Genomic DNA, 25,779 nt, shown 5'->3' on the forward strand with positions numbered 1-25,779 from the left:
CAATTTAATTTTTTGTGTTATTTTTTACAATTTCAAGTTCTATCGGGCTTAAAAAAAGACCCTATATATATAATATGTATTCTAATCTTACGATGTTTATATCTTGTTTTCATTTAACCCTGATGTGGCCCTGCAAAATAGGGCGAAACATTGGTTTCCATTAAATAGTTTAATGGAAACCAATTAAACTATATTACTATTACTACTAAGATAACTTTATTAACTTACTTACTATTACTACTAAGATAACTTTATTAACTGTCGCTCGGACTATCTTCCTACAATCTATTTCATGCAGTTAACTATCTTTTTTTCAGTTATATAAATAAAATGAATTTTTTTGTTTTACTTTTTTTCCTAATTTTTTTCTGGTTTGTACTACATCTGAAAATTTAAAGGGTTTTAATCAAAATACTTTAGGTAAGATACTACTTTAGTACTGATATTTGATTATATACTGAAAATCAATCCATAACCAGCGAAGGAAACATTTTTTTAGTAATTATTAGAATATAATAATGTAATATGCAAGACTCACATTTTTAAAAATCAAACCATCCCATAGACCCACAAACATCAAGCTTTCTTTAAATATGCAATACATGAATTAAATATAATAAAATATATATTTGTTAATTAGGTATGGTTCAGTAATCGAAGAGCCCGACTGAGAAAACAGCTTGCAAGTAACACAGGATCTGGCTACCCTGGGATGGGCCTACCCATGAGTTACCCACCAGCATCTTCAGCACCTCCAACTTACATGCTACAACCAGAACCACCAACTTTTGGTCACACACCTCAATGTAAGTAAATTATTTGTGGTTAAAATGTAACTGATCGTTTGGATTCTTGTGTAAACACTTCATGAATAACTTAATTGGATTAACCGTTAAGTTTTGTTGATTATTCATTATTGTAAGTCGAGATTAGAATACACTTAAGATAAGTTTTAATTATTTTATTTTTAAAAATATATTATTATAAAAATTTTACATGATTATTTAATGTATTTAACTTTCTTAGTGTCCGAAGCAAGTAGCGGCTATAGCAGTGGTGGTCATGTAATGAGCTCATTAGATGCTGGGGGTGGTTCTGACAGAGGCAGCAGTCCTGGAACTGGTTATCCATATCCGCCATCAACATCAACAACACTTCTCACAACCCAAGTAGGTTTTCTTCACTTTTTGAGATTCTCTCAACAAAAACTAAAAATATACAATTATTGAGTTCATAATCATATTTGGCCAAATTACATTATTGGTAGTCACCTCTGAATACAATAAATTATTGCTTTAGTATATGAATTAATTCCTTTTCATTATGTATTTTTGTATAATATCATTTGAATTTAATTATGATGTATGATATAACATCATTGACTAATTGGAAGAAGATAGTTTACCGTATGATGTAGATTGTAGGATGATAAAGGTATCAAAATAGTAGAAGAAAACTTTAAAATTGTTAACTGACATTTCGCCCCACTCCTCAGGGCTTTATCAGGGCTAAATGAAAAATAAGATACAAACATTGTAAGAATTGACAACACATTAAAATAAATATGCAGAGAAAATACAAATATATGTATAAAAAAAATAAAATAAAAAAGGTATCTTAATGTTTCCTTTTACTTGTTACTATAACTCACCTTCACCATATTTATTTCATCTTCTGTTTACCTTTCACACCTACCTCTTTACCATATTTATAACTAGTTCTTACGAATATTTTTCTACAATTTATTACTCTAGTTCTGTATTAGAATTTTATCACACCCTGTATCTATTAGCCACTAGTTTCTAGTCCACCGATATGTATTCTTCCTTAAATTATTATTATTATTGCTTTCACATATTTTATAAGCAAAACAATTTTTTTTCTCTGTATATTTATTTTAATATTTTTTCAATTCTTACAATGTTTGTATCTTGTTTTTCATTTAGCCCCAACAAAGCCCAGCAATGTGGGCTGAAATGTTTGTTTAACAATAAATAGTTTTCTTCTACTATTTTGGTTCTTTTATAGACCGCCACCTGGACTATCTCTCTACAATCATTAACTTATGATATAACATCATTCACAAATACCTAACTCGTTCCTTCAAACTAATCCATTTTATTGACTAACAATGAGTTTGAGAATTAAAAAATGCCTCCATATGCTAATAATTTTAATTCTGCCCTATCATAATGTCATTAATTAAAATTATGATTTGTAAAGGATAAATGCAAGAAAAATACTGCAGAAAATAGCACTTTTAATAAATAATTCATGAACATCAAATAGGAAAGTTTAAGAACACAGTAAAAAAAATAGATACTCATCATCAATGGAAACATAACCCATTTAACACCTTTAACAGAAGGTCTAAATTAAGACTGGTCACTTCTTTAATATAACTAAATAAACTATGTTGCATTGTTTTTCTTATTTTGTTAAAACGTATCTCATTTTAAATTAATGATTAATTACAGATGCAAACATTGGGCGGAAGTGGCCAACATATTGGAAATGTTTCTCCAGGACTTTTAACAACTGCTAGCAATGTTTATCCTATTCCTATCAGTCCTGGATCTATGTTATCACCTGTTCCTACTAGCTTAGCTATCATGGGAACAAATTCAGGTAAGATTCTATTTTAATTATTTTAAAAAATATTAATTTGTCAATAAGAACAATTAAAACACTTATTTTAATAAAATAATAATAATTTGTTACCAGCAGTGCACCTAAGAAGTAAGTTTTTAATTTATTGTTATTTACGTAGAAAAGACAAATCCTTTATTCCTTCGGGGCTATGTGATCCTTAATTCATAGATTTCAAAATTTTTAAAAATTTCTGAGGAATAAATAAATACTCTTTTTTTTACTATTCAAAACAGGTATCTTGTGATTCAAGTTATAAATTTGTTGCTTAAGTTCATTCTAACCAATTAGTTTTGTTAAACTTTCTATGCCTGCAGGATTTTAAAATAATCCTAGAGCAGTTCAATCCCTCACATTATCAGATGCAGTAAATCATTAGGGGTAAAAAAAACTCTAGGATTAATCAAATTTTTTATTATATTTTAAGCAAATCATTTGTTTCAGGAGGAACTGGTGGAGACAATCTTGTTGCCAGCTCTCCAGACATGGTTCCTTTGAACAGCCCAGGAGGCCATACCAGCTGGTCAACCCTGCCTCCACACCACAGCAGTTCAGGGCCTCTACTCAGCCCTACGAGTGCTTCCGGCTACAGTTCTTCATTTTCTCAACCAAGACCACAACCCTTTTATACATGGTACTAATATAGATTGGTCTGGTATAAGATTGTAGGAAAATAGGACAATACAGGTGATGGAGTCTTTGCAATAAGCCTTTTAGACAAATGTTCTATAAATATGAATTTATATACTAGATTTTCTCTTTAGGAAGTCTGGTAAGTCAATTCATAAAAATTGTTGAGGTTAATAAACTTCCAATTGAATGTAATTTATTTTAAATTAACATATTGTAGCACAACGTTTCGGGACCACTGCCCCATATTCATATACTTTAAACCTCATAATTAGTCAAAATTCGAATTTCATAAAGGAATGATTTCCTTTATATCTTAGACATGATTGTCATATCTACATTGCTTTAGGTGCTGTTTGATTACCTCTCTGTTTTTTTATGTCCTGCTTTGTATTTTTAATTTAACTTAGTGATTTTTTTCTAACCCCGTTTATTTCTTCTGATTTTTATGTTTATATTTTGTGGGTGATTTGAAAAGAAATTAAGTAATCTATTGCTTGTATTAGTTTTTTTAGTCCATTTAGTGGTTATTTTTTGTCAACCTATGATTATGTCCATATCCAGGAATCTTATTAATAAGCTGTCCAACATGAAAGACAAAGTTGATTAGATGGAAAAATTAAATGCAATTTACAAGATAGATTGTAAAAATTGTGAAAAAGTATACATTGGTGAAACATCTAAAAAACTGGAAACTAGAATCAAGCAACCAGTTGTAGAAACGTTAAAAATATAAATTGCACAGCTCTGGCCTCCCATAGCATTAAAGTGAACCAACTTTGAAAACCCTAAAATAATAGATACAACACAAAATACAAAAGGCAGAAGATTTCTGGAAGCCATACATATAACAAAAACCACAGTAAACTACAAAACTGGGGGAATAAAAAATGGCGGCTGTTTCAAAGCGATAAAAAAATTTAATTTTTTTTCCTAAATTAATTCGGAGCTCTGTATCTTAAAAAGCAGGAACAACACAAGAAAACTTTAGACAACATCATTTGAAGAATAGTAAATTTGCTAAAATGTGAGCCCTCATAGAGTTACTTACGTTAAATATTTTTCGAGATATAGATTTTTAAAAAGTAATGTTTCAGAAAAATGGTGTATGGGACATACTGAAAGATCAGTAGTTAGTGAATTTATTTTGAAAAAAATTAATATCTCAAAAACCATTTGACGTACAGATGTCTATTAGCACTGAAATTAAAGCTAGTTTAATGAGCTATAAAGTAGTTTATGATGTTTATCTTCGTATGAGTAATAGTTTACATGAAATTTCCCCTAAAATAAATTGATTTATAGTTGTTCTGACAAATTTTCATTTGCCAACTTTATATTCATATGTGAATATCATAAAAACTACTACTACGAAGATAAGTGTCCTAAACTACTTTATAGTAAGATAGATTTCCTTTATTTTGAGTGTTGGCAGACATATGTGTGTCTTATGGATCTGATTGCTAGATTTATTTATTGATAGATATTACAATCTGCCACACAGTTGTGGGCAATAGGTAATAGTGATGAATGATCTCATACATACTAAAATAAAAAAAAATAAAAATAATAATAAAATAAAATAAAAAAAACTCTGAAAATATATACAAACAAAAGAATAAACAAGATGAACATAATCAAACTATCTGTATGAAAAATAAATAAATAAAATAACATAATGATAAAATAATATATACAATATTTACACAATCGACCTGAGGATCCCTGAGCCCACTCTATCCCCCATGTGTGAGGGGTAGAGCAGAGCTCAAAAGATCCCAGCGCATCCCTCTCGCCGCATCACTGGTAATGACTTATGGATCTAGAGATATATTTTTTCAAAAATCCAAAATTTTATACGAACAACTAGAAATTAACATTTTGCGAGTTTATTTCGTCAAATATCATAAAAACTACTACTCCTACAAAGATAAACATAATTAACTATTTGTAGTAAATTTAACTAGCTTTAATTTGAGCACTGACAGACATCTGTACATCCAATTGTTTCTGAAACGAAGTTTTTCATAAATCAAACTAATTGTCTGAACAACTATAAATCAATTTATTTTAGCAAATATCATGAAAACTACTATTCCTACGAAGGTAAAGGTAATAAACTTCTTTATAGTCCATTAAACTAGCTGTAATTTGAGTGCTAATAGACATCTGTACATCACATAGTTCCTGAAGTATAGATTTCTCAAAATAAATTAACTACTAATCTTTCAGTAGATTTTTAAGAAATTTTGCTTTTTAAAAAGCTATATCTCTAGAACTATTGGACGTAAATAGCCCTTTTAGGGCTAATATTTCAGCAAATTTACTCTTCTTTAAATAATGTCCTCTTAGATTTTCTGTTAGTTTTTAAGATATAGATTTCCGAATGAAAAATTAATGTTTTTTTAAGGTTTTGAAACAGCCGCCATTTTTTATTCCCTCTACCTATGCTTGGCAGACTCGTCAATTTTGACTAGTAATTATACCTAGTTTTCATTAAAGTAATCAAAAATTGGGGTGAGATAACTGCCTTTTTTTCTTCCCGGCTCTTGTACTAATAGAGGTAGCAAGAAATATACAGTAATGGTGATGCCAAAGAGAAGTGAAGAATGCACCAATAAGTAATGGTAAAAAAGTGAGAACAGTGTAAAGATGTGACATGATTTCCTATATGAAATTCAAATTTTGACTAATTATGTATAATTAAAGTACATGAATATGGGACAGTGGTCCCGAAACGTTGTGCTACAATATTTTAATTTAAAATAAATTACATTCAATTGGAAGTTTATTAACCGCAAAAATATTTATGAAATGAATTTATAATGTAACGTTTATATCAACCATGTAAGGCCCTTCAGATGCCTGTTTTATAATGAAAGCTAATAGTATTATTCCATAAATACAAGTACACAAACTATGAACTACAAGCACTAATACTTTTTGTTTTATGATAGGGACGACTATCAGTTATAATACATGAGTTTAAAAGTAAATAATTATCTGGCTGAATCATATAATGAGTCATTGAAATAGTAGCAAATAAAAACTACAAGATTAATAGTATTAGTTTGTACTTTATTATGAAACAGGGCCCAGGCCAATCTGTTATAGAATAAATAAAAATAAAAATATAAATATGAAAATTCTTTTATAATTTTAGGGTTTGTATGTTTCAGTTTATTCGATGAGGCTGAATTTATTTTTCCAGTAAATCTTGTTTATATCTAAAAGAAAATAACTTATTTTTAAATTTAAATTTCAAATTGAGCATCTAATTTAATAAGTCTAATTTATTTTATTTTATTTTAACAAGTAAAAAATCGACTTTACCTTTTATAAATTCAGATTTAAGCTGAAAAAAGTTCCTAGTAGCTTTGGGTTATGTTGGTTTTAATTTAATTGCAAAGTAAATGTAAATATATCTGTAGCTAGTAATTTGTCCAAATAATAAATTTTCATATTTTGAAAAAAAATATATTTATTTAAAATAATGCTTAGCTTCGTTTTATTTTTGTAAATAAGCCTTCAACATCTTTACTATTATAGTGCACTTTGATTGATATGTATGTTGTTTTTTTTAAATATTAAGTTTATATCAGTTTAAGGAAACGAGAAATATGACGTGTAAGATATTGTAAGTAAATATGATTTTTTGTTGAAGAAATCTATTGTACCTATCAGATTTTTAAAACTATACCAGAGAATTTTGTAATATAGTGTATAGGACATAATGTTATGTTATTCGTTACCACCACTACCAGTGAACATTCAATAGACTTATGTGTAATATATAGGATCAATTTATTTAAGTAATTAAAATAATTCTTAAGGTATTTATTATTTGTTTTTGTTTTTTAAAGTAATTCCAGGTGAGCATGTACCTGTGTTTCTATCAGTTCCTAGCTTGTATTGACTATATGAACTTTATTGTCCACACGGTATTTTGAGTTTTTAAAAAAATATATACATCAGTGGATGTAAAAAAAAATCATATAAATTATGTAATTTTATTTTAATAGTTATTAGTCCAGTCAATTTGGTAAAAAAAAAAATGGACATTTTAAAAGTACTTACTTCTAGTATTCTTAAGTATATAAATGTAGATACTGTTATAATATAAATAAATGTATAAAATTTTATGTTTTAATAGTAATAAACTTAAATATTAATATTAAAAAATTGTTTCCATTTTTACCACATCTTGATGAGTATGAGTACTTCCAGCATCTTAAACAGAATCATGAATCTTTTACTTTATGATAACCATCGTTTCTTTTACCTTATGATAACATAAATTAGTCCAAAATCACAATGTTTTATAAATTTTCTGTTACATTTAATAACACAAAGACTTTAACATCCCACATTCGTTGTAGATTTGGCTCAAAACAGATATGCGTCTTTTCATTCCAAACTCCTAACCCATTAGTTCTTAATCTCTCATCCTTAACAATCCTTGATAATCCTCCAAGGGGACCTTCTAATTTAAATTAATGCTTGAAGTACCACCATTGGGTGGTAGCAGGTCTCGTGACCATCTTCTTTTTTCTTCGGAGGATTGTCAGGAATGGAAGAGGAAGCAAGGTTAGAAACTAGTGGGTTAGGGAGTTTGTAATGGAAGGAGTGATATCTGGTTCGGGCTAGATCGGTTACATATGAAACATTAAGGTTTTTATGTATGATTTTATTTGGGACAAAGTAAGGAGCCAGCACAAATATAAGTTTACAAAGACCTTAAATATTTAGGTAATTAAATAAAAAATACAATTAGGGCGAAATAAAATCTAGCTAAAACAGGAAAAAAATGAGATGAATCAAATTTTACTTAATGTGGAATATTTTACAATGAATTACCAATTGATTTGTTGGTTTTGCCTACTTAGCATGTATTAAGAACATACATCTAGAAAAGTTGTCTTAAGGCGCTTTTTTAATATGTCATACGTCACAATAGTTAAACCCGGGAGAGCTGAAGCCACCCACGAGCCATTTCCTTGTAAAAATTAAAAATTTACTATTGCTTGTCATTTAATAATTGTTTTTACAGCTCATTTGTTTTGTTGGTTTCTCTTTGGTTCATACTAAGAGGATAGTGTAGGACTCCAACGGGAGTCTTGGGCCAACGTAAGAAAAAAAACAAAAGAGGATAGTTGTGTAAAAAACTTTTCTTTAGTGATGGTTTTAATTATTATCATAAAAAAAGAGTGTTGAGTCATGTTTTGGTTGTTGAAGGATGGGAATTCCAAGTAGACACAGCTAATGCAATCGTTGGCATACTCGGAATTGAATTATCACCACCTGTAAGAACTAACTGTTTTGTGATTCAGTATATTCTTTCTGGAAAACTTTATTTAGTAAATCAACATATTTACATCTTAGTGAATAAATGAACGATTAATGGTTAGAGAAAACATAGGTGGTGTTCAAAAGTGAAATGAACTTCAGTGAAACTGCTTTTCTTCTTGGCGTGAAGCCATAATCGTGTTAGAACTGGTCCCTGATAGATCGCGATGCTACAAGAGTATTCTTAGGTGGTGGGGTCAACTAACCTTAGATAGGTGAAGGAAGGAAAGAGAAGGTAATATAACACTTCAAATCCAGCCCTTAACCAATTTATTTAGTGCTAAATAGTTACAGAACCAATATTGAAAATATTAAGAATACAAATCGAAATAAGGTGAAAAATCAGTTCTATGAAGTGGCAATTCCAGTCAGTCGATTTTATTGAAAAGTAGTTCCACATCCTATTGTTAAATAAAAAATGTGAGTTTCAAATGAATTTTCGTCTTTGAATTAGGTTGTTCACACACAGACCATTTTGTATACTTGGTTGGTCATTTGGAATCAGGGGACCCAAAAACTTCTATTTAAGGCTAAAACTCCAAAAGGAAATACTTTCCCATATTATATATACGAAAGTGGAGGTAATAAACACTTTACTAAACTTTAAATTCTGCTCTTAATCATTTATTCATGGTGTTAAATAGTTACAGAATCAAAATTGAAAATATCATGATTTTATAAAGTAACCTTGTCAAATGGGCTCAAATGAAATTAAAAAACAATTTCTTAATAAATCTGAGGATGAAAAATATATCTGATTGTCTTAATGGATGACAAAGTAAGTGTAATCCCACCCAGTCAAACTCATGCTAGAACATATCTGTCATTTAGGCATTTTCCACCATTCTACTTAAAGTTTTTATGCTAAATATTATTTCTAAAATTCTTTAGCTTCCCAATAATATTCAATACTACTTTATTACTACTCTTGTATGAAGTGTGCCTTCAACCAAATGCCAGGCACTCCTTCACTTATGAATCCCTGGTTTGATTTTAGTGAACTGTATAAAATAGTGATGAATAGAACCTAATTAATTCAAACGAAAAATCTATTGCATTAATTACAGTTGTAGTAGAGGGTGGCTGAAATAACAGGTGTGTTAGTTACTTTTGAATAATGGGTCTATGATTGAATGACACTGATGATGGTTGAATTGTATTTATTGGTGGACTTACTCCATGGCTCGATTTTCTCTTCCCAATCTTCCTCCCCATTCTTTCTTCCGGGGGGCACTTCTAGGTGTGTCTACTCACTCATTTTCTAGTAGAATGTAGATGAAGAGAAATAAATGGCTACCTTTGGTCAAGGCTCACTAGAGAGTGTATTTTCTCGGCCCCATGGGGCACTGGTGTTACAATCGTAGTCATATGATTAAAATTTGTTTTGACTCTTCGATTTAAACGGAAAAACTCTTATTTCTGGAGATGTGTTTTCAACCAGGAAAAATATTCCTGTTATCTCTTAAATTATATTATAAAACCCTTTCACTCAGGGGGCCTCAAATGTATATATAAAAGCTTGAATTCGATTTTTTTATGATAGCAATGCTTCCTTTTACTATATATTCCAAACATAGGTGAGTGAGAGTAGAAATTAGGCGTAGCTGTCAGCGGCTGTATTGATCCCCGAGATGTCGTTTTGGTATGTTGAGGTTGGGAAGAGGAGAGTCAGGATTCAGTATTCTGGAATATTATTCAAATAAACAAAAGGAAACAATAATAGTTTTCTTCAGTAACTCATAAATAATATATGTATTTACAAAAATGTTTGAAATAACAATAGTTACAAGCCAAATCAATAGTTTAAACATAAACTAAACAATCTTATATTGCTCGAGGAAGGTAATAAAAAAAATGCTCCTGTTTCAAAAATATTTGTTACCAAATTTTCCCAATATGGGAAAACAGCATATACAAAAGTATATAAGCAGAAATGTTCTCATAAATATACTTAAATTTATTCAAGGAATCTTTGAAAATCTTATTTCCAATGATAAATTAAGTCCGAGTATGCCAGAAAAACAAGCAGGCCTAAGAAACACTGCTACTTTAATTTCATTTTTAAAAATTATTTTAAAAAATATAAACATACAAAAAACAGATATACCAAATCCTCTGCAACTTCCTCATAACATAATGGTAACACACAGGTTTTTATTTATTTATTTATTTTTGTAGTAAACGGAGCCCTACAACGAAGTCTGTCTTGAAAAAAATCTATAGAGATGATGAATCGAATGGCTCAAATCATTTTCAAATTCAAGTCGACCTACTAAAGAGAATATAACCCCTCAAGCCCACTTTTAAATACTGTTTTATGAAAATAATAAAGTTATTGGCCAAAATATACAACACTATTAATGAATAAATATTTACTGTCAACTCATATCTTTCATATTATCACAGTAACATTTCATATAAATTACTTTATAATCAGAGTCTTCGTAAAATGCTTTTGTCATAATATATCATCTGTTAACAAAAATCATGCTGCTTTTTTTCTTTTTACAATTATGTAAAATTATAAAATAAACTACAATAAAATTAAGAGATTATCATAACAATAATATACCTTATTGAAACAGATTACAATATTCAGAAGACCAGATCAAAAATAAAACAGACAGAATGTAGAATACATTAATGATATACTATAAATATACTAAGGGCTGATGGGTGCTACAGGGAACAGCAGGAGCTTGACGTTCGGCACGCGCCTCAGGGCCGCTCAATCTCCTCTACTGTGTTGTCTGGGCCATTACAGTTGATCCACCAACTCCTGACAACTTTTCCGCTTCTTGCTGTTTGTTCCTTAGCTGTGTATCCCTCAGGTGTTTTTCGACCTACACAAAAAAAATTATAAATTAAAACCAAATAAATGGCTGAAGTAGGAAACAACTTAAGGAAATTAACTAGTATTCTTTAATGTATTTCTAAAAATATAGAAGTTTTCAATTTATATGTGTATATACTTTTTTTTAAGTAAAACTTCTTACCTAAGTTTTACAACTCAAAAACAAAAAAAATATTCAGGAGTCAATTGATTTCGTGACATGAGGGCGATGAAAACGCACGAGATGATACAGAAGGGTGAGGGAAAGCAATACTGTTCAATTATAGCAGGAAAAATTTTATATTGTAATAGAAGAGTAGGAGGTTAGAGGAATCCCGGCTGTGCCAGTCAGGTTGAGTGAGCTCCTGTAAACTCATATTACCATATAAAGAAATTTTTAAACAAAAATTAACTTTAGAAATGGCTGTTCTATTATTATTCTGGAACTAATGTTTCTTTTAATAGTCCCTTAAACCCAATCCTCACATGGTATATCTGATTCCTCATCAAGTCAGAAGACAAGATGAATCTAACAAGATAAAAGATCATTTACAGAATTCAAAACAAATAAATCATTAAAATTCTGATTATAAAATATTCTATTGTTTTTCAGAAAATATCAAATATCAGAATTGTTTTTAACTTAAAAGTTTTTAAAATTATTTAAAAAATTAAAATCAGGTGTTCAGTACTTCGTAAAACAGCACTGTTTCTTAAACAATGGTTGTCTAAGGAGGTGATTTCATGATCACACTTAACCACCAAATTTTTCCCCGATTATGGTTCGTAATTACTTAACGAGGCTGGGTGAACCCTGGGCAGCTCCCAAACCCATGGATTGGCTTGCATTAATAATTATTGCAACAGCCAGATTCGAATTCTTGTCCTTATAGAATTGGAACACAGCCTTACTCACTGACCCACTACACTCCCCTATTGCTTTATACTTTATCAATATTATTTTTTTTTTTCAGTAGTGAAATCACAAGAATTTATCCTATAAGAGAATAAATTACATTTAAATAACATAGTCTATAAAATAAAAGAATTTCGAAAATATTTATTCTCGAGGAGAAAATAGAAGAGTGTACAAATGGAGATAAAGAAAGTTGAAAGAAGATGATGTTAAATTAGGCTAAACACACATATTTTGACATATCTATCGATATGAAAACTTTAAGTATTAGAAGTGTGCAATTTTAACTGGAAATCTAGGACACCAACGTACAAACTCAACTCCAATTATCAAATTTATTTAAACTTAAAATGTTTCATCAGCCCAATCTTTTATGTAATGATTTGTCAACACTTATTATTCGCAATATTTGTTTAGTGCATCAGTGGAAAATTTAATACGGTCCAGTTCTGAAAAGAACCATTGATTTGCTCAAAATATGGAGTCTTCGGTCCTGATACAAACTTAAACAGCTTATTTCTTTAATGATTCAGTGTTTTATATCTTGACACACCATCAGGAGTATTGCACACTGCCTCCTTCATTTGTTTGAGTGAATCATTTTGGTATTATACCTTCACATGAAACACCATCAGGAGTATTGAACACTGCCTCCTTCATTTGTTTAAGTCAATCATTTTGGTTTTAAATTTACAAACTCAAGGCCACACTTTTCAAGAAAACTCATGTTTAAAAAAAAAAAAATGTTTTATTAAAATATAAAGTGAAGATTATGAAAATAAAACCATTCAAAAATGTTTATTCTTTATTAGCATGCTGACTGACAATAAGGGACAACATATATATTGTGTTATTGTATAGTTTGCATCTTTTCACTAAACACAATCTACCTCACAGTTTTTCTATAAACCATATTTGCACAGTTACCAATTTTATACATATATGAGAAAAAAACTAACTATGACATAACTTGTACTTGGTGTCCTGAGCAATAACAAAAACTGTGAGTTATCTAATAGCTGGCAATCAACATATTAAATACAGAACAGGAAATAGAAAATACAATACAGGTATTCATGATGTTTAGTTAAATTTAGTTATTAGAACATGTTACATAGTGCGTTAAATGAAGAAATATTTCCTTATTTTAGCATGATAAAATGATATAACATTTAACATGGTTGAGAGTCTGTTAATAGGCCTGCTAAATGGAGAATAATGTCTAAATAAAGCTCCACACCATTTAGTCTGTTTTGATAGGTTAGTTGCCCGTATTATGTTTTTTTTTGTTTGTGCTACTCCTGTTTCGGATGTTTTTAAACTCTAATAAAGTAATGGAGAAAAATAATAATAAAGCAGCGGAGAAAAAACTGAGTTAGAAAACAAGGAACAAGTGAGGTGGAGAGATGATAAGACGAAGCTATTGTAATTTTATTACCTTGTAAAGATTACAAGGTTACAAAACGAATTGCACAGAAAATCCACTAGAAGCTCCTCTACATTTAACATATAACATGGACTGTAAATTGGGTTACCCATTATACCATCCAATACTTATAATATTTAGCATGTTAAAACTATACATTTTACACGACACCATGAATACCCTAATTATATAATAATGTATAATATGCACTCTAAGATCTCAATAGGAACTTACCACTTTTCTTATGTGTGTAAATGCTTTGCTATGACAATCTCCTTTGATGTTTTCAGTTTTGTAAGGAGGTGTAATCGTGACCTGATTCATGATCACAATGTTCGGTCCATTCCATGTAACTTCATTAATTCTAAAAAGGACAACAAAAAGATGTTTGGTTAGCAGTTAACTAAATTTTGTTGTTGGAAGTCTGCTAAAAGTTGACAGTTTTATATAATATAAAATTAAATCTGATACTAAAGAATTATATTTTAAACCTAAATAACAAGTTATTTATGATAGCAGTTTATTCCAAAAATATTGTATGCCATGAAACCGGTCAACCTCACTAAACAGAGGCTAATGATCAGAATAATAAAATTTTTAATTATTTTAGTGCTAGGCAAAAAAGAGATGCATATGCGAAGATAACCGGCCAAATTTCAAGATTTTATAAGGATTAGAAAAAGGGTTATAAAAACCAAACAAAAAACAATACTTACATAATTAAAAAAACCATTGTACTAAGGACGAAATAGAGAATAAAACAATGGCATTATTTTTTCTATTAAATTATATGAATAACAAAGGAATAAATGGTCATTAAAAAAAAAAAAATTGAATTCTCTCTTACTAACACATATTTATACATATGAAAATTCATCTTTTCATCATAACTTTGGATAGAGTGTTTACTACTAAGTATGTACTCTGAACTTCCTATATAATTTGAGACAAAATAAAGAATTTCGCATAAAGAATAACTCCAAGATTCATGGTACGTGCTACTATCTAATTATCGTCACGATTTATTTTTTTTACATTGCTGTTGAAAACTATTATTTCAATTCTCTCATAATGAAATTAGATTATTTATAACATATTATAAATTTATTGAAGGATAGAGTTTTCTCCCATTGCGAATAGTAAAAAGCTACAAGGTATTGGTGCTTTATTGCTGCTATATTGGTGCTTGTACTTTTCACCAGTGCAGTAAAAGCCTATATATATGGGCCTCTGGCAATAAAAAGGGTTAAAGCCTGTTTCATATTATGCTTCTTGTATCCTAGCATAACAGAACAAACTATAATTAAAAAAAAAAAAAAAAAAAATGTAATGGGATAAAACATATACAAAAATGTACGGGAACAGGCTATAGAATAATTGCCACACCTACTGATACATGTATGTTTGTTTGTTTTTGTTTAGTGGCGCCAAACTTCATTGGTCATCAATGCCATTTATATTTTATTTAATTTTCCTTATATTCGTTAAATTTTATTTATTTTTAATTTGATTATTTACTTATTATTTTATTGTTTTTTTTTTTCTTCCGTTCAATGTTATATTTTTGCCAGTAAATGTTGTGATTAAAGAAACTGAAACACTAATTCTATTGTTTTATCATCGTCTCCGAGGGTTTTTGAAATATCTGGGTTCAGTCCTAAGCTATTGAGGTGTGGTGTGAAATATGGGCATTGTTGGAAAACATGGCTTATTGTCAGATTATTGTTGCAACACTGGCAGTTCGGAGGCGTTTCTTTTGAAATAAGATAGGAGTGGGTGAGCCTCATGTGACATATTCTCAGCCTGGTCAGAACAACCTCCTCTCTACGGCATTTGTGACTGGAGGTACCCCAGGGCTTCACATCCTTTTTAATAATTTTTAATTTACTCATTGGGCTTTCATTCCACAAAGATTTTGCCATTTATCTTTGACTTCCTTTCCAAGAGGTTTGCTCATTTCTGATGGAGTTAAAATTGCTTTACCCCGACCAGGAAGCGCGAGTGCTTCTCTTGCAGTGTGATCAGCTAGTTCATTCCCTGTGATTCCTACAAGGCTTGGAACCCATATAAATGTAACTGATATACCCATACCCACATAAATGTAACTGATATACCCATACCCACATATACTGTATATACCACATATACAGATACCCACTGATACATACTGACATAGTGCATAAAGGAAATAGCAGAACCCTCTACAGCCTTTGTAAACATATACACGGCCAGAAGCAAAAAAGAATACAGCATGGGTTGTGAATTTAGAGCAGAAAACAACAATAATTATAAATAACTATATTGATTAAATTAGAACAGCTCAAATAATCAAGTGGAAAAACTGGAAGTAGTAAAATCTATTGACTATATCTCATAATAGACAACACCAAATTATCATTCAACACCTATAAAAATAACATTGTGGTTATATACTCGAAAAAAAAAAAAAAAAAATATGATAACCACTTATATTAAAAAACAGAAATAAATTCATCAAATTGATGAAACTGGGAATAAAAACCATATTGCTTTGGGTAAAAGGACGCAGCAGCAGGATAGATAAAAAAAGAGCAAACATGCTGAAAAAGACTACTTTACAAATATCACAATGGCAAAAGTTTTTACAATTACCTTCAAAGCAAATTTGATTGAAATTGTATATTGTAGCTCTTCTATCAGAAGCTGAAGAATCCAGATTTTGTAAAAGATCCAAGATCTTGCCTCAGCTCATGATTTAAAATAAGAAACGCAGGAGGCATCCAGATGAGCAAAATTCTCAAATAAGAAAAAAATATGTCACATTACTGGTGAGAGAAATGCTAAGTCTTATCGTTGCCAGGAGGCCAGAGCAAACTGAACTGAGTATAAAAGACAAAAAAGTGACAATAAAAAGATCAAAGGGTTAAATCGAAGGTAACTAGAGTATAAACAAAATAGATAAATAGAAGGATAACGTAGATGTTTATTTCCTAATGTGAGCAAAATGCTCAAAGCTACACTTCTCCCGGGTTAAATTCAATTATTTAATCAGAAAAATTGACTAAGTGAGTGGAGATAATAGTTGAAAGTATATAAATAAATTATTAGCAGAAATCGCTTGATACAACTGATAAACATTGTATTGTACAGGACGTAATACTACCTTTCAAAATGAACCTTGAAATATGAAGGCCCTGGCATCCTGCTAATTTAATATAGCACATGATTTAAAACATGTCAATATATGATATCGACAAATTTAAAACATATAACTAATGTTTGCCAGGTACTAAGACCAGTACATGAAAACTGGCTTGTACTACAGCTTGTGCATATAAATATAATAAGTAGTTATGTTTTCATTAATAGTGATAATTAATTATCTCCTATTATCTATCTATCTATATAAAAGGGAATGGTCAAATCTTTGTCCACAGTAAACTTTTGAATAAGTGGACCAATTTACGTAAAGTTTTTTTTTTTTTTTTTCAAAATGCCCCTTTTCACCATTTGGAGGTTAAAGATAATAAAAATCCCCCAATTCTCAAGTAGAAAAAAAGTTTTTTTTTTGTTTTTTTTTTCGGCCAAGACTCCCATTGGAGTCCTATACTGCCTAACCATGGTTGGGGGTCAAAGTTCTTCATTTTGTGGGACCGCCACTCAATGAAAAAAGTCAACGTCCCAGGCCGGATTCGAACCGGCATCGCCAATAGACATCAAATTGGTAAGACTGTGTCTTGACCACTGAGCTATGGGCGGCCCAGAAAAAAAGTTATGAACAAAATTAAGTGATTTTGGTCTGTAGCTCGGAAAGTATAAGCCTTTTTTCACAATTATTGTACACCAATCGATCCATCTCTCCGTGGAATAAGAAAAAATTATTATTGATTTTATCAAGCTCTATTATAATTACAAAAAATTATGAAAACCTAATGCGTAGGGCTGAAGTTAAGTCAGCAAAATTTTTTTTTAGAAAAAAGCAGATCATATTCATTTTTAGTATCATCTCAAAGTACTTAGGTTTATTTGAAGGATTGTTTTTTCTTCTAGTAATTATTGTTCATAAAATCATTCATAACTCCTCTGGATTTTATCCAATTCCTACTTTAATAGAACAGTTGGAGAGCTGAATGTCTCCTCTTTCAGCCTACATCAACTAAACATAGATTTAATGCCGTTACAGGGATGAAACATAGGTTTCAAATAGGAAAAAAAAATTCAAATATTTTTTAATTAGATCTGGTACAGTTCATTGGGCCCTAAACTATTGCAAAGTTTGGTGTAGATTGGTCGAGCAGTATTGAAGATATTTCTATTTTTTCCTTTTTTTTTATTTTTAAAAGGGGATCAAAGGGCGAAAATTTTGGACTAAAAAATTTTATTTTCCTATTTTATCAAAAATTTGTATTTATGAGTTTCTCGAGATGCTAAAAACAAATATCAACTCCTAAAAAATGTTTTACCACACTTTCATTGGTCAGTTGGTCTGAATGAGGACTGTTATTTAAAAACTTCCTTTTACGTAACTAAATCATAATAATAAAGTGTACAATAATTTATAACAAGCTATCAATTGTGTTTATTAAATCCATATACATCTTTAAATATAGCAATAGCGAAGCATTTCCGGGTCAGCCAGTGATTTATAAACGGAAAGTTAAGGTTCAATAATAAACAATATCATCATAAAAACAATAGCCTTAGTTGAAACATTAGTCGAAGTCCCCCATTTTGAAAATAATTCAGGGAAAAACGTAGGAGAGGAAAAATTCAACTAATAATAAGAAATCATTTACAAATATAAAATATGAATCCCAAAAAGGAACAAATATGCTTAAATTAGTTACATACATTACCAGAGTCATAACGTTAAATCTTTGAAATTCGAACATGGGCACTTAGATTGAAATTGAATGATTCGAGTTTTTAAACCATACAAGAATATGAGGAGAAAATGGACGTCAGCAAAAAATACACAAATAAACAAAAGCTTATTTTGCTGACCACACCCTGACCATCTTCTTCCCAAATTAATCTATAGTCAACTATATACACTTCATTATAAAAGAATGCAGTCGATAACTAATAGAATGAAAAAATGTTTTTGATTTGTCCATACACTGAGACTATATTTTTCATGATAAGATGATATAGGGGTCCAGTCAATAAAGGCAAGTAAAAACTTGTTTATTAGTGCCAACGTTTCAGCCATTATTTTAGGGCTTCATCAGGGCTAAGAACAAAAAACAAGATAACAACCAAAATAAAGTAAGTTAGTATTATATGATTAGTAAATATATGTCCAAAATAATGACAATAAAATTATTTATTTTAATTAAATATTTAAAATAAATTAATTACCTACATATATGTTTTACTTGCCACTTTACTGTAAATATTTTGTACATATCTTTAGTAACTAAATTTTCATACATATTTTATAATTTGTTCTTTCCTCTTACTTAATTTTATTATTAACTTTCTCATACAGCCTTTATCTTCTTATAATACTTAGACTTCACATATCTTTCAATACTATTTTGTAACTATAATGTTAGTTGTTTTCTAATTTTTCTATCATTCTATAATTCCTCTAATGGTCGTTATCTTGTTTTTTGTTCTTAGTCTTGAAATTCTGGCCGAAATGTTGGCACTAATAAATAAGTTTTTGCTTATTTGTGATATTTACTGACGGCATTCCTAATCATCATCTCATATTTATTATCCATGGTCGGTAATATACTTACCATTTTTATTTTATTCATTTATCAAAAGGTGGAATAATTGAAGGAAAATAATGAACCAAAATGAAAAATGAGCTGTTTAATTATTTTCGGTTGGTTTACAAGTTCCGATGTTTAAACGGTTCTTGTTCACAAGATAATTCCACATATGCACCTACTTTATAATTTCCTTTCTATTTTCTTTGTTTCTGCTTAATCAACAAGTCAGTTTTCTCACTTCTTAATCTTCATCTTAACCCCATTTAGATTAGCAATTCATCTGTTTTAGTTTAAAGTAAATATCGTTTTCATTCTAAACTCTCAGTTTAAACATATATTGCCTTGTTAATAAGTTAACATAAGTTTTATCCCAGATCTCAATTTGAACAGATTATAAATTATTGACATAAATTATACCAAATCTTCCATCATGAAAGTATTAGGCTGGAAAGAAAGTTTTTACCCTTTTTCTGTTTACCTTGCACTTAGTAAACAATGATTTTATTTTGGTTATCTAATATTATCTTCAAATATTCTAGTCCAAGTGGAGACCACAGAAAAATCACATAAGTTTATCCTGATTCACTAAGCCTCAATAAATATGAAAAGTGGTTTGTAAGTTTTAGGCCTGGTAACATTAGCCTTGAGGGTTTTCCAATATCTGGTCGACCCACAGAGCAGATGTTAAAAATTTTATGGAATCAGATCCAAACTTCTAGGTCAGGAAATACACATATACTAATCAAACAACTACATAGAATCGTATACGAAATTATCTATTATTGGCTCGATCAGAATTGGATTTTTTTCTAGTACATATTGTTACTGTTGATGAAAAGTGGGTTCTCTATATTAATACTGAGTGAAGAACATTGTAGATGTTAAGCTCACACTAACAACCTATTTCAACTCCAGAACCTGAACTACACCTAAAAATTTTCTCTTAAGTGTTTGGTGGTATATGCAAATCATTATGCATTTTGAACTTTTCAATATGGGTCAAACAATAATAACTGCTCAAATTTACTAAAGATGTAACTGCCGAGAATAAAATATGTAGACGTTACACGTTGTGCCGATGAGTGCTGACTCGATTCTCAAGAAGACTCAAACTGAGACCCTACATCAGCTTTGCATAGTAGGAAAACTAAGGCAGTGAGGGCATGTTCTAGATGATGTTATGGACATAGGGATTAGTCACTGAAGAACAGAGGCGATAGGCAGAGAATCTTGGCATCAGTTGTTGGAGACCAGGACTCGGCAAAACAAAAACCTTCAAATATCAACAATTTTGACTGCAATACAAACGTAATGCAATCTCTTCAACAATTGCATAAACGGGCAGGCTAAATTTCAGAAGTCCATATTTCCCACACGGAAAGCTGTAAGGGTCCTTCTCAGTGTCTCAAAATCTTTTTGATCTATTCATGAATCCTTTCCCTCCTCCTCCCCCCCCATTGAAAAACAAAAAATATTACTTATACAAAAGAGCTTCGAGGTACAGAATTAAAACGCAAAAACTTCTCTTTGTAGTATTAAAACCAATATGGGTACAAGAACTAAATATATTGTGTTAAATTGAAGACTATATGAAGGAGTTGTAGGCAATAACTAGTACCATCATATAATATGAACAAATTTTTAACAATTTCCAAAAATTATAATATAGACTAATATAATAAAGTTAGAATATTATACATACGTTTTACTAATTGTCTGAAATAGCATCATTCCTTCTTGTGTCACTCCAGCTTTGACTGCAGCAATAAGACATCTTTTTTGTTCTATATTTTCTCTTACCCTGTTGTTTATCTACATAAAATATAACAGCAGTAATTATTACTACTTATATTACAAAATTCAATTTCAAAATGAATTCATAAAATAAAAAATTCATAGCTGAATCATCAAATAGTATGTAAGTATTTTTTGTCATTTGGACCAAGGCATTTGGTGGTGGAAAGAACAGTCATTTGCAATGTCAATGAGATTTTGAAACCTTTTCATTCTCTCCACATCTCGAGAAAATGTTATCATAAGTCAATCCAACAAGGTTCAAACTCCCTTTTAATCCTTGGTAGGATACACACAAACTAGACATTCAAATAATTAGAGTATAGGTCAAATAATTGAGCAAGTTATGTTGCAAAGCCTAAAATCGACATTTGTAAGAATCAACCATAAACATACTCAATCATAAGTGGAGCAATTAGTGTACCTTTGTCGCTTGTCAATTCTGCGGGATTATGTTCCAGCGAATGAGATGAAATTTTAAAAGGCAAAAGCAAATTAATAAAACATGCCCCGCAATAGCACAGGACTTAGGATTATAATAAAACAAATTTAATATGGCTTGAGTGTGTGGAAAATAGCTGAATATGACAAATATTTTTCTTATTATGCATGATAATAAATATCATATTTAAATAATTAGTGTTATAATTAATATTATATAGACTATACAATGATACTAACATTAAATAAATTATAAAATGCTATTATAAGTACTATAGGAATTATATGATGTTACTATATTTAAATTAATATTTTCTTAACTAAATCATTTTATTTATAATTTTTCAGATTTATTTTGTATTGTTAATAAAATATATACATTTTCTATGAATAAATAGATTGATGTTAATTTTCTTAAAATTATAGTTTCTGTAGGTGAATGGTGACAAAGTTGCAAAGTTACTTCATGCTTCAAATGCTGAAAAGTAGACTTATTATGTTTTTTATTAATTTAATAATTTGATGTCAAAAAGTTTCTTTGCTTTATTTCAGATGGGGAAATGATGGCTTTTTCTTCAAAAAGGATTCTTTATATTATTTTAATTATTTCTTAACAAATAATTACCAATAACTTGCTTTTTGACACCTCAGAACCATAGGTGACCGACAATAGGTCTTAAGACTCTTTCAAACACTATAATCTTGATCCAGCGAGGCAGAGCTCTGTAATTCAGAATTTTTCTCATGAAAAAGCAGCATCATTCCTGGTGGCTATTCTTGCTCTGCCATTTCGTCACAGATCTCTATCTGTGGCCAAAATTTTCATCTTTCTCCATTGCTGTCCCAACTGGCTCACCTCCACCAAGACAGTTCTCTTCCACGTGTTCTGAGGTTACCCTGGCTTCCAAGCACCCTAAAGATTCTAGCCAAGTGCATGTTCCTCTAATGTATGATGGTTCCTCAGGGTGTGACCAATCCACTTACATTTAAATTTCTTAATTAGTTCCACTGTTGGCTTAAGGTAAGTCCTCTGCCTGTAGCCTTTATTCAAAATGATTTGAGACCAGAGAATGATAAGTATTCTTCACAAGCATCTATGAACAAAACTTTGGGTTTTCCATATTTCTTTTAGTCACCCTTTAAGTTTTGGATGCATACAACAGTACTCAGAGAATATTTTTTTAACTAAACACATTTTTGTATTAATCTTTCAAGCTTAATAAACTAGCCAAATTCTCTGTTTGCTTGGCGCATTCTGTTCCATTTATTCTCATCTGTTCCTCTATCTAAACTGACAATGCTCCCCAGATAGAGATGTCTAGTTTGCAACTTATCTTCAACTCTGCAGTTTATCCTCATTTCTTTTGTTTTAACTGTGTTTAAGGATCTATAGAACTAAAATATATTCATAAACTTTTTTTTTTTTAATTATAAGTATTTTTCGAGGAACTGAAAAGCAGTAAATTGATTTTTTTTTTTTGTAAATCTATAAGCTGAGACAATTGCAAGAAAGCATCTTGGTGATTAAAGCACTTTGCTCTCTCCTGGACCTGGATTTTAACTTCCTTACTAAGTATTGAACTAAGACCCATCTTGGTTTATAGTGGAGTTTTTTTTTTTTTTTTACAAGATAAATTTAAAGTAGAAGTTAGTAGCCAGTGTTCCACCCTCAAGTAGTTTTACACTCACCAGCTTAATCTGATGATAAGCAAGCAGACCACACCAATATGTTTCAATCTATAAGAGCTCTAAAATACTATTAAAAAATATTTTTTTAAGTATATAATGTAGAGTTAAAAATAATGACATCATCCCTCAGGCTTTAAAAGCTAAGATATAAGAAGAAAAGGAGAGGGTTAGTTCTTCAGCCTTCAACAATAAAACATTAAATCATAAATGATCCAAACTCTTTACTAAACAAGGAGCTAGAACTTATCAATGTGAAAAGTGTAACAGAACTGTGCTTTGCTTGATTGGAATCAGAACCAAATAAATATTTTCTTTCTAAAGGAAGATTAGTTTTGGTAACAAAGTGTCCAAAATAAGAATGATGAATAAGGTATGCAGAGTGAGTAAAAAAAACAAATAACAAGTTATTTTAATATTGTGCATAACAGTAAACAACTAAGGCAAAGGAGAAATTTAATATAAGTTAATGATGTGAATTCTCAACAATCCAATTCAGTGATCAATAAAACTTAATTAAATAATGAGACATTTAGAGCAACAGAAAAGTGAATTTAGTCAAATATTTAACTAAAAGCAAAATTTGTATAGATAACTTGAGTCTTGTCTACAAACATTTTGCTATTGGTGGTTAAATATTTGACTAAACTTACTTTTCTGTTACTCTAAATGTCTTGTTATTAAATTAAGTTTTATAGACATTTAGAGTTACAGAAAAGTAAGTTTAGTCTAATATTTAACCACCAAAAGCAAAATGTTCATAGATAACTTGAGTCTTATCTATGAACATTTTGCTTTTGGTGGTTAAATATTTGACTAGACTTACTTATCTATAACTTTAAATGTCTATCAAACTTAATTTAGTAACAAGACATTTAGAGTAACAGAAAAGTAAGGTTAGTCATATATTTAACCACCAAAAGCAAAATGTTTATAGATAAGACTCAAGTGAAGCTAGCTTGATATCAATTTTGTTCCAACTGCAAGAGGGATTATTACAAGGATTTCAACAACTAATTTAATTAAATACTTCACCTACAATTAAAGGAACTAGCTGTAACTTGCAATTTACTAAAAAATAAAATAATAGTTGACAAGTTAACTGTATGAAATATCAGATAGGCTTTAAGTCTGGACTAAGAGGTACACCAATACAACAAAGCAGAAACAAGATTTCTCCTCTGTAATGCACTTAGTTACTAAATAGCAATCTTAAAGCTATAATATAAAAATGTTTAAATTTTAAAGATTTACAAAAAACATAAATTCTATTGTTTTATTTATAATATAAACAAGTAGAAATCAAAAAGTGATAAGTATAGCATGAGATGATCTAATCTTAAACATTGATAATATAAAGAACTACATCACATACCCTCTGTAGATTTAATGCCTTCATAGGCTCTTGAGGTGTAGAGACTTCTTTTTTAACTTGGACATCGCTAACCAAAGATAAATTAACAATGTAAACATTACAGTAACTTGGCCTATTGTTTGTAGCAGGGCACCCTAAACACTGGTTAAGGTGAAATATACCATTGCATAATTATCAGCACTTATCAAAAGAACACAAAATATTTAACACTAACTAAATTTACTACACTCAAGTCATGTGTGCTATGTAAAGGCAAGATAATCATTAATTCAACATAAATAAAGCTAAAAGAAAAAATAAATTTGAATTAAGTGGAAGTTAAAAACATCAAACACAACATTCAATCCAAAAGGTTTACTATAATACAGACAGACATATTAGCATATAATTAAGAATGTGTAAGCATATTAGTAAAAAGATTATTGACTAATAATATGAAACCAAAAACTAATAAGGATTTACTGAGGAATAGTAATGAAAATACCAGGTTATATCAAGAAAATGCATATCTATAAGGATACGTAAGACGAGCATTTTTGTTTGAGGATCAAATGCTTGAACCTCGCCTTCTATCACTTTGTTGTAACATGTTTTACAAGCTACAGTACTTCCTATCGCGAAACAATCACTAACGCCAGCCATTTTCTACATTACAACTAGTAGTCCCCAAAGAACCGAACGGCCATCTCTCTTCTGATAGCAGCATGCATGATTATTAGTGTAATTTACTACAGTTTTTTTTTTTTTAACAACGAATTTATCTGTTTTTGTTACCCACACAAAAGTCTTATGTATTTTATTAAGAATTTGGGAAAATCTATAGGAAGGATATCTAAATTAAGAAATTTTACTTTATGTGTGATATACACTGATTATGCTTTTTAGATTTAAGATAACTATCATTTATGGTAAAAAAAAAAAAAATAAATAAATAAAAAAAAATGTTGAATTTAAAAAACAAAAACAAGACTTAAATATTTT

At 29.9% G+C, this 25,779-nt stretch overlaps 2 protein-coding genes across 4 annotated transcripts in view; one reads left to right on the forward strand and one right to left on the reverse strand.

The window, feature by feature from the left end:
- The window catches only part of LOC106677118 (protein gooseberry), a 76,814-nt gene extending 71,182 nt beyond the window's left edge, over positions 1-5,632 (forward strand). For both annotated transcript variants that reach the window (XM_014414833.2, XM_067051970.1), the window contains exons 5-8: positions 641-806; positions 1,027-1,169; positions 2,478-2,628; positions 3,094-5,632. In XM_014414833.2, the coding sequence (XP_014270319.1) occupies positions 641-806; positions 1,027-1,169; positions 2,478-2,628; positions 3,094-3,290 (657 nt within the window). In that variant the 3' untranslated portion in view covers positions 3,291-5,632. The remainder of the gene's footprint in view (positions 1-640; positions 807-1,026; positions 1,170-2,477; positions 2,629-3,093) is intronic.
- A 4,104-nt stretch (positions 5,633-9,736) lies between these two features.
- Positions 9,737-25,598, reverse strand: LOC106677119 (protein LSM12). Of its 2 annotated transcripts, XR_001342548.3 has the most exons (6): positions 25,320-25,598; positions 24,799-24,932; positions 21,205-21,314; positions 14,035-14,164; positions 11,198-11,468; positions 9,737-10,308 (listed from the first exon to the last, which is right to left on the reverse strand). XR_001342548.3 is itself a non-coding variant. In XM_014414834.3 (5 exons), exons 1-5 carry the CDS (start codon positions 25,438-25,440, stop codon positions 11,364-11,366), a joined length of 600 nt encoding a protein of 199 aa, XP_014270320.1. In that variant the 5' UTR covers positions 25,441-25,598; the 3' UTR covers positions 10,336-11,363. The 2 variants fall into 2 exon arrangements, 1 of the variants encoding a protein (XP_014270320.1); XM_014414834.3 differs by lacking the exon at positions 9,737-10,308 and having other exon boundaries at positions 10,336-11,468.
- Positions 25,599-25,779: the final 181 nt, after the last annotated feature.

This window comes from Halyomorpha halys, unplaced genomic scaffold, assembly GCF_000696795.3.
Source record: "Halyomorpha halys isolate HHAL.00 unplaced genomic scaffold, Hhal_1.1 Scaffold88.1, whole genome shotgun sequence".
NCBI classification, from domain to species: Eukaryota; Metazoa; Arthropoda; class Insecta; order Hemiptera; family Pentatomidae; genus Halyomorpha; species Halyomorpha halys.